This window comes from Pollicipes pollicipes, unplaced genomic scaffold (assembly GCF_011947565.3).
Source record: "Pollicipes pollicipes isolate AB1234 unplaced genomic scaffold, Ppol_2.1 Scaffold_4881;HRSCAF=5763_pilon_pilon_pilon, whole genome shotgun sequence".
Lineage (NCBI taxonomy): Eukaryota > Metazoa > Arthropoda > Thecostraca > Pollicipedomorpha > Pollicipedidae > Pollicipes > Pollicipes pollicipes.
Genome location: NW_023596576.1, coordinates 41741814 through 41752105, shown reverse-complemented (window position 1 = coordinate 41752105; position 10292 = coordinate 41741814). Strand labels below are relative to the sequence as shown.

At 47.6% G+C, this 10292-nt stretch overlaps 1 protein-coding gene across 1 annotated transcript; it reads right to left on the bottom strand.

Annotated features, from left to right (window-relative positions):
* Nucleotides 1–798: 798 nt before the first annotated feature.
* LOC119100989 (transmembrane protein 18) lies at nt 799–9924 on the bottom strand. The gene is made up of 5 exons (XM_037224222.1): nt 9734–9924; nt 5012–5129; nt 4615–4669; nt 3761–3854; nt 799–1939 (listed from the first exon to the last, which is right to left on the bottom strand). The coding sequence occupies exons 1-5, from the start codon at nt 9806–9808 to the stop codon at nt 1841–1843; spliced, it is 441 nt and encodes a 146-aa protein (XP_037080117.1). The 5' UTR covers nt 9809–9924; the 3' UTR covers nt 799–1840.
* Between the last annotated feature and the right edge of the window lie 368 nt (nt 9925–10292).

Below are 10292 nucleotides of genomic sequence, written 5' to 3'. Positions count from 1 at the left end.
GCCGCGGGACCGCCGCGGGCGGAGGCGCCGCCGGGCTGCGGCCGCCAGTCGCGCGCGGCGTGGGGCGGACGGCCGGGCGGGTCAGGCGTCCCCCGCGCGGTAGACGGCCGAGGTGCGGGCCGACGCCTCGCGGGATGAACACTGGATGCGCGAGTCCGCGCGTCGCCGCCGGCCATGAGGCTGCATGCTGTGATGAGCCGTTGTGCTGCATAGATCTATAATCAACTTATTGTTTTGTTCCGGAATTGTTAGATGGCATAGTTTGACTGAAACCACGAGGGAGCAGTTCGTTGCGGGCAGCACATTATGCGTTCACTTGCCATATATGCTTCCACCAGTCAGTCGTGCATAGAAGTGATGGATTTGTAGTCATGCATGACTACCTACCTACACGACAAAATGCGGAATCTGAGAACGATTTGGTAAAACTGGCGTCAAGCAGGCTGGAGGGCCGACCCTCAGCAACAAGGCGTTACTCCAAATACAGCTTCCTTTGTCATATGCATGCGTGTTGGTTATTTTGTCCCACCAGACGCCGTCTGGTCTAGGAAATCCCCCGACACAACGGACCACTGGCGCTGGCACGTGCAGTACCAAACATTGCAGAACATCGCAAACATTGCCTGTCCTCCCAAAACAAGGAACGATGTATCAGCACGCATCAGAGATTCACTCGGTCTCCAACGGTCTCAGCTACCCGCGTGACCTGCTGTCTCAGCCGGATACACACCCATGAAGCTGGGTCGGACCGTGACCCGCGTGTGCTGGGCTTGTGAGACCGCCACGGGCACGCTGTGCTGTGCCTCGCCGTTGTGCACGCTGTGCTGTGGTGACCAGGACGGCTCAGCCGAGCGGCGGCCGACCGTGTCACGGAATAGCACGTCACTCCAAAATGTTTTGAAAATCGTCCGTTTAGCAGAAATTTCTCTACTGGGTTGGTAAATCCGGGTCGATTCGGAATGGGTTTTTCTCACGGAGATTCTGAACGATGATATAAAAAACGAAAAGAGCCGACGGATTTCTGAAGAAGTAGCAACAAGTCGATCTGCTGGGGTCTGTTGTGTGTGTCGCAAACCACCGAGTGACCATTTTAGAATGCATCGTGCTATCTCAACAACATTGGCTTCTAAACGGTCCGGCCGGGGACGTCCTGACCGATTATAATAAAAGAATATTCCTGCAAGTCAGGCATAAACTCCCATGGTTCATTACAACGGCAGGATATAACATGCTGTATCAACAACGCTAATGCGCGCGCACTCGCTCCGTCTGAGCGTAAAAGTTTTCAGCCGTCACCTCGCAAAACAATGTTTGTAAATAGCCCCGTTACAGCATAAAATCATCTTCACGTTTGTGTTAACCTTTCTGCAGCATACGTTTATCCCCCGAACTGCACTCAAAAACACGCAAACCCGTTACAGCACAAATGGTCAACATGGCACTGGGCCTGTTTTCAGCACACAGTTATGTACATATCGGCGGAAATATTGTCGATGTTCGGAGCGCCATAGCACTATTCGTTATGCCGGGGAAATATCACAACATCCCGTGCACGACGTCTAGATGAAGGCGGCAAACGGATACCGATGAGTAACATTTACACGGCCAGCTTCAGTCATCAACACAACACACATCGTCACAAGCTGGGGATGGCCAGCTTACAATTTCTACCTGAACCTCACAGCAATCCAGCTGATTTAGCCACGAGCACGTCCCATCCAGGATGCCGGCACAGTGCCAGCAGCTTGGCGCCCACCCTTCCCGTCCCCGCCCCGCGTCGGCAGTGTGATCCTTGCAAAGGCCGCGGGCGTCGGCAAGCCGCGACGCGACCCTCCCCGGCTCACTCGTCCTTCTTGGCGCTGCCCTCCCGCCGCTTGTTGGTGAGATCCTGGCGCATCACCTGGCTGAGCGCGCCGTTCGTGCGCCACAGCCAGTTACACTGCGGACAGGGCGGCCCGGGTCAGGCCGGGCGGGTCCAGGGTGCTTGCTGCACCAGGAGTACACAGCGAACTAGCCGTGGGGGCGAACACACATTCTGCTACGACTTTTCGGCGCAAGTTCCGTCGCTCGCTGCAATCAGCATGATTTCAAGGCGACATTCCAAGCGGAAGAAAACGTGTAATTAATTGTGTTATGTTTATTACGTTTATAGTTGTTATAATGTTCATTATGCTTATGTGATCATGCTTCTGCTATTTTGTGTGTGTCATGGGGACTTTCCGACACACCCAGCTGCTGAGGCTTTATGGCGTCGCCCGCCTCACACCCTGGCAGGAGGGGCGGGCGCCGCGGGGAATCGAACCCCGTACTTCTGGTTTCCCAGGCGCGCAATGATTAACGCAGATGCGCTAACCACCACACTACCGGCACCGCTACTTTTGTTATGTTCATGTTAGGTATGTTCACGTGCGTCCACCTCACCACAGCCATGCAGAGTACACGAGTCATCAATTTGGACGCTTGTCATGGTGTGAAGATGTAAGCTGCTGTGATGACTGTTTCCCCACGCACCAGTCTGCCTGGTGTTTGATGTGCGCTTGTGTAGTGCAATATCACTACGATGTTTCTCGTACAGCCTCCGTCATCACAGCAAAATGTGCAATGTATCTCAGTTATTCAACGTGGAAACGGGCCACATCCTCACGTTTCCAAACATCGCCCATGTACAAAGTTGGGTCGGAAAACCTGGGCAGTGGTGACAAGGAAACACAACTTCACTGACGATAGACCCGATCATGACATTTCTGCAGGTCCCATTGTTGGCGTGCGATAGGCCGCCCACGCTACAATGCAAACCGTAGATTTACAGATGTGAGGCCTTGCTAATAATTGGTGTCAGATTTCGGTAGCTAGATCAGGCACGGCTATGAAGTCAGCTGCGTACTGAAGCAGTCTGATTCGAAAATGAATCATGTGGGAAAATGAATTAAAAATGACAAGGTGGGGAGAACTCTGTCCTACAGCAGGACGAGGAGGTTGCTTATTGTCAAGCACAAAACGGTCCTAATGTGCCCACTTTTCCAATGACGCCGAACGCGGAGCGACGGACGGCCGATAACAAAGTGATTCGAGTGGCCTGCCCATCGCCCGGACACAAAAAAAATGCCGCCAGCATGTTGATAACATCTTCGGTCTGAACAACACGCGCAGCGCAGAAATTTACTGCACAGTGTGGAATGAGTGCTTCCAGGGTATGACACCCGGCATTAATTTTCAGGCGCAATAATAAATCATTGGCTCCGTTGCATGCGTGCCCAGATGAACTGGATAACAACGTCCGGTCATCCACAGTATATGAGCTGGTACCCAATGCACTTTCGCCCGGTTTTCGTTATCGCTGCCATCCTGGCCAAAGAAGGAAACGATATTCGATAATGGAAACCCTTTCAAATGCGGCAAGCAGTGGCATGTGTCGAAACGAAATCGCTTTCATTTCTGTAAACAGAGCAGGCGAGCAACCGCATCGTAGAGAAACCAGTAGCGGCGCTATTAGGCGTCGGCGTGAGGCAAATTTGGTCCAAAACGACAACCAAGTAGAAGACTGAGTTTGACTGGAGTGGGAAACAGCCACTTTTGCACACAACGCACGTAAGTACTGAGCAAAATATCATCAGCAACAAAACAATTTTCGCGTCGCGCAAATATCGCTTTTAATATTCTTTAAAAGGTGTCAGTTAAAAAACGGAAGCCACCGCGCAGTAAGCGGCCGAAGCTTTGTAAAGCCGACCACGATTTGAAACGTCTGAAATCTCAAACTTACCACGATAAGCAGGCAGTTGAGAAGTATGGGCATAGAAAATACGATAGATACAAACATTCCCTGGCTGTCAAAATACTGCTGATTTGAGAACGCCCTGGAACGAAACGAGAACAACAGTCACCACGAATCCTTGTTAGGCTGGTAGCGCAAATATGCACAGATCGAATGACATAAACCACTTGACTTTAGTAGTCAGACGGCCACTGACATGGTGCGCAGACACTCAATAACACCCGCGCCGTAGCGGACAGCTGTCGGCACCGTCGCCTTGTCATTCCGCCGGCAACATAGAGCATACAGCTGGCATGAACAGCATCACTGGACACGCTGAATTGCCGTCAAATGAAGCCTGGCCCCAGAGAGCGAAATCCCATCGTATTTTGCGCATTGCACGCTGTGGAGCTGTCGACTCAGACATTTCTGAGAAAGCGGTCACAAACTATGCTGTCAGAAGATATGTTGCCAACCGCTTTTTGGAATGCTAAAACCAAGGTACGCACAGGGGCTCGGGACACACAACAGAACGTTCCACACAACGCAAATTAAGATGGCTTTGCTACATGGTTGGACAGTGAGCCGCATGCGGTGCCGAACGTTAGCCTAGTCAGACTTGTGCCTGGTCAGCACTTACAACATTCAATCCTTTCCTATTTTAATCTGGTGTGCTGAACATTTGTCAAACATCAACAAACTTTGTGTCACGTACTTTTATGTACGTCCCAACACGACATTGTTTAGAATAAAACTGAAACTAAATTTGAGGTATATATCAGTTACGCAAATGCCTATTCAAGACTTCATAAGAATTCGCCCTCATTGTGCCGCTCAACAACCCCTCGTTCCTCATTTCTCACCTCCAATTTTGGGCAGCAAAAGTGTTGATATCTTCTGAGAAGTACACCAAGGACACTGGAAACAAAATTTTAAAGTGACGACAAATGTAAAGAGATCTAAGGACAATACACTATCTAACCAACAATACACTCCCGAGCTTCCATCAACGATATGTGCCATAGAACACAATAGATCCAAGTCAAACTGCCATGGTGCCATACCATCCTGATCACGAGCCAACTTAATGACAATAAATGACCAGTTTGAGGACAAGGAGCATATTAATGACTGAAGCGCCCCATAATGCATGACTAGCTTGCATACATGAACAGAAGAAATAATGCAGAGCCACCTGAATGTGAGCACGCGGTAATGAACGGGATACAGTTCTCCCTAGCTCAGAAGTCCACCACTCACATAGGATTACGAAGATGGCAAACTGCATGTTCAGCCTCCGCCTTGCCAGTACTGCGACCGCGAACATGGTCACATGGAATACTAACAGGGCCACGATCCACCGCTCCGTCCAGTCGACCTGCAGACAAACCGAGGCACCTCTTCACCGAGCTCCAGGGTCATGCGATGTAGCCCCTGTCAGACCCATGGCGGTGGTCTGCTGTCAGCAGCCTGCCAGACCGCCAAACCAAACCCATTGTCAGCCGCTGCTTCGGAAACTTCAGCAATGTGTTCCACGCCAAAGGCTCTCTCAGGGGCAACCAGAAAATAAGCTAACACACCAGTGGCGAATCAATGACATTGTCACTGTGGTCAGAAGGCTAAAGTGTCCAATTGATCACTGGTGAATATGGCACAGATATCCTGAGTTCAACCATGCATGATCCTATCTCCCCCACAAGCAGATTGGTCTTTGAAATCCTAGCCCCAGTGGACGGCGTATTTAACGACACGTCACGTCATATCAAGAGGGCTGCCAAGTCCACCTGGTCCAGTAGATTGCAGACTCACAAAGGAATCAGTTTCTTTGAACACCTGCTGTGCTGCAATCAAAGCTGCTGCGCATCCAAATCCCCAATAAGGGATTTCAGATGGAATTACAGAAAACATAATATATTCATTGAGTGTCTCGGTGATGCCCGGAGATGCCAGCGACCCGCCATCCCGGATCACGGCGGGCCGCTGCGCACCCCGGCCAGTCACGTGGACACCGCCGCCAGTTGAGATGGCCCATGGCTGGCTGGCCGAGACTGGTGCTTAACACGCTGCTGTGCGCGCGCGCCCACACCCACTGACAAGGCTTTGTAGTTTTTAGTTTTGACCAATGCTCATGTTAAATATATATCTCAGATATGCATAGAATGTTGTAAGACCAGGCAGTCACAGGCTGCAGCACAACAACAAATGAGCACCAAATGACAACACCAATATGCATTAATCCTGTTTTGTTTCTAACCATGCATCCTATGTGCACTTGGGTAAAACCATGCAGGATCTGGCAAAATATTTGATTCCAGCCATGCATTACCAATAATATTCACCTCAGTGCCTTCTTACCCCTTGAGCACAGAACTGAGATGGTGCTGCTCCTGGGTGCATGTCCCAACCAGAAGTAGGACCAAGAACTCACTCCAGGTCAAACTCTGCCTCCAGGGAAACATTGTTCAGCAGTGCATATCCATGAAAGTATAGCTTGAAACCAATGGTGAAACAATTTTGGGATTCACAAAGCAGCTGTTGGTGTGATGCATGCTTGCAGTCCCAGTGAGTCTGCTGGGCTGGAGGGAGTGTCTGTCACCAGTGTTAATGTTGAGCATGTATGGACAAAATTCTGGACTGAAGATGGCACTACATCTTCAGTGAAGTCAGGCAGACTTAAAAAAAGCTCTATCAGCAAGGGTTAAACCAAGAAGAATACAAGATGACAAAATCAGTTGACATACCAGGATTGGACCATTCTCAGGATGGTTGGACTACTCAGCCCCAAACCAGCCAGATTGATATAAAGTTTAAATTTGGCAAGCAGATAGTGTTGCTGGCAACTAATCCAGTTCAGGTCACAGGGGTGTCTGGCAACCAGACCACAAAAAAACACATGTCACACTGGCGAAGACCACCCAGTGTAGCACCCATATCACAACAAAAATTATCCTATTTACACTGTAAATACAAGTACTCAGGGTTTGGCATACTCGACATCAAATCCAGTGCACAAAAGAACAATATTTCAGGGAATTGTTGTGCTGTTGAGTTAGTCTGAGGCAAAAAGACTAAGCACATTTTAGTTCACATAAAATAATTTGAAAATTGACCTATGCTGCCAGTAGAAACTGTTTGTCAGACACTCAAATAAATGACAGCGAAAGAGGTAGCATGACAAACAAGAGGTCCAAATAGGTTTGGGACCAAATAGGACCAACTGACTTTCAAAGTTTCAGCAAATGCTACTTTGATGCCACGTGAATCTGAATTCTGACTGAGAGTGCTTTGAAAACCCTTGAGGACCCTGTAAAAGCAAGCAAGCATTGCAATCCAGTGGGGTTTACCTAGCAATGTCAATGAAATGATCCTCATGTTGTAATTATAATCAAAACATGTACCCAACAAAAATATTATAAGCTAGTTTTCCATCACCTGCATTATAACCAAAGCTGAAAATGTTGGAAATGAATAAATTGGTAGAGCAGCAACTTATACTACACATAAAATACTTTTGTATAGATGTGCATATATGGTCAGGGTGTACTTTCCTACCTAACGTTAGAAAAAATCATTGTACACCATTCGTCGTGTTTAAGGCAGGACATATCGTAAATAATCTCAAAACAGGTAGAATCATGCTCCTACCTTCGAATTTCAATAACTTCGATGGCGGGCTCCCGAGCGCCGCGCGCACCGCACCGCCTGGGCTCCCTAGCGCCGTTTCTGCGTTGCCGTTGCGTAAATACAATATTTCTGCTTACCAAGGACTCTACAAAATGTACGGGACCAAGGTAAACCATTCGTCGTGTTTAAGGCAGGACATATCGTAAATAATCACAAAACAGGTAGATTCATGATCTTACCTTCAATTTTTTATAATTACGATGGCGAGCTCCCGAGCGCCGCACACACACAGCACCCGCGACACCGGCGCCATTACTGTGCGGGTCACAACATTACTGCGCATCAAGCAGCATCAAGAACCATAAAAATGTACCGGGCCAAGGCAACAAGAATCCATGAAATTTGATCCTCGACGCCAACGAGACCATGGGTTGCAGGGGGATTGGGTGGGGAATATAAAGCAAAATGAGAACATGGCAGCTAAATAAAAGCTCACTACATGACACCTATATATGGCATGGAACATGGACGCCAATGGGATGCTGGGTTGAAGGGGATATAGGGTGGGGAGGTTAGGTTAGGTTAGGTTAGGTTAGGTTAGGTTAGGTTAGGTTAGGTTAGGTCAGGTTAGCTTAGCTTAGCTTAGGTTCTGGTCTATTCTCTATTAGGTTAGGTTAGGTTAGGTTAGGTTAGGTTAGGTTAGGTTAGGTTAGGTTAGGTTAGGTTAGGTTAGTTAGGTTAGGTTAGGGTAGGTTAGCTTAGCTAAGCTTAGGTTCTGGTCTATTCTCAGGTTAGGTTAGGTTAGGTTAGCTAAGCTTAGGTTCTGGTCTATTCTCAGGTTAGGTTAGGTTAGGTTAGGTTAGGTTAGGTTAGGTTAGTTTAGGTTAGGTTAGCTTAGGTTAGGTTAGGCTAGCTCAGGATATGTTCTGGACTATTCTGGCCTGTGTGTTTCATAAATGTACCTGAACTCAATAAGAAACGATTTAAAAGCTCACTACATGGCACCTATATATGACATGGAACATGGACGCCAATGGGATGCTGGGTTGAAGGGGATATAGGGTGGGGAGGTTAGGTTAGGTTAGGTTAGGTTAGGTTAGGTTAGGTTAGGTTAGGTTAGGTTAGGTTAGGTTAGGTTAGGTCAGGTCAGGTTAGCTTAGCTTAGCTTAGGTTCTGGTCTGTTCTCTATTAGGTTAGGTTAGGTTAGGTTAGGTTAGGTTAGGTTAGGTTAGTTAAGTTAGGTTAGGTTAGGGTAGGTTAGCTTAGCTAAGCTTAGGTTCTGGTCTATTCTCAGGTTAGGTTAGGTTAGGTTAGCTAACCTTAGGTTCTGGTCTATTCTCAGGTTAGGTTGTTAGGTTAGCTTAGCTTAGGTTAGGTTAGGCTAGCTTAGGATATGTTCTGCACTATTCTGGCCTGCGTGTTTCATAAATGTACCTAAACTCGATAAGAAACGATGTTGGTTGCTTTATTATTGTTACCTTGGTCCCATACATGTTTTATGGTTCTTGATAAGCAGAAATATTGTGCTTTCGCAACAGTGCAGAAACGGCGCTTGGGAGTCGAGTCAAGGCGGTGCGGTGCGGTGCGGTGCGTGCGGCGCTCGGGAGCTCGCTATCGTATTTATTAAAATTCGAGGGTAGGAGCATGATTCTATCTGTTTTGAAATTATTTACGATATGTTCCGCCTTAAACACGACAAACGGTTTACCTTGGTCCCGTACATTTTGTAGAGTTCTTGGTAAGCAGAAATATTGTATTTACGCAACGGCAATGCAGAAACGGCGCTGGGGAGTCCAGGCGGTGCGGTGCGCGGCGCTCGGGGGCCCACCATCGAAGTTATTGAAATTCGAAGGTAGGAGCATGATTCTACCTGTATTGAGATTATTTACGATATGTCCTGCCTTAAACATGACGAATGGTGTGCAATGATTTTTTCTAATGTTAGGTAGGAAAGTACACCTACACCACATATATTATATCATACCACATATATTATAACTAGAGATAATTGTTTCTGATTTTTTCATGACAAGAGTCAAAAACCTCCTTGATGAAAGAGGGAAGAATACAAAGCAAGCAGTGAGGGTCATGGAATCTCAATTGGAACCTAGATGGGGCTGGCAGCACCAGAGGGGCAAAAATGTTGCAGAGCCCTGATCAAATCAATCAATTTCCAAAATGTAGCAAGTTGCTGACAGCCTTGGCAGGTATCCTAGGCTAGTACACTCATGCATCATGCAAAGGTGCAACAAAATGTACATGTCACAACTGATAACAGCTTTCTATCAAGACAAAATCTGATATAGACCCATGCCATGTTAATCGCGTACGCTGACACTGTATTACGGCCCTTCCTACCTCCGAAACGAAGCTCCATAGTCGTAGAGCTTCTCTCTCATTGTACACACGTTTAGATGCATCATCTGAAGTCATCCTGACAAACCGCTAGTGTGCTTGGACACTATTTTATACCACAACCATACTAGGACATGGTCTGCTGATACCGCGCCACATCCGCGGAAAGCTTACGCTGCAATGCCCGTGAGACGGCCAATGGAGCCCGCGAAGAGCCTTGTGCTTCGAAACAAAATAGCACGGTTCTTCTTGCTGCACAGATTGCGACAATGCTCACGCACGTGTTACAAAAGAAGTACCTAAAGTAGTGCCATTCCATATGCAAGTTTTGCTCTCAACCCTTTTGTGATGCTACTTTTCTGGTGCTTTTTCACATGAAAAATTCAATGTATGAAAAATGGTCATAAATTTAATGTGTCTTTGATAATGGTTGATGGCGCCCACGTATTTTTACGATTAAGTCGAAGTACACGAAAGTCCATCAGCAAACTCTACCGCCAGTTGTGGTAAAACAAAGATGCAAAAATCCCCAAATACCACGAATAAATCGGTGGCATAAAGC

Excerpts from the sequence above, each read along its gene's own strand:
- LOC119100989 (XM_037224222.1), bottom strand. The coding sequence starts at position 9,808 with ATGACTTCAGATGATGCATCTAAACGTGTGTACAATGAGAGAGAAGCT. Across the intron at positions 5,130-9,733 it reads TATGGAGCTTCGTTTCGGAG|GTCGACTGGACGGAGCGGTG; the intron begins GTAGGAAGGGCC and ends GTTTGTCTGCAG. Across the intron at positions 4,670-5,011 it reads TGCCATCTTCGTAATCCTAT|TGTCCTTGGTGTACTTCTCA; the intron begins GTGAGTGGTGGA and ends TTTTGTTTCCAG.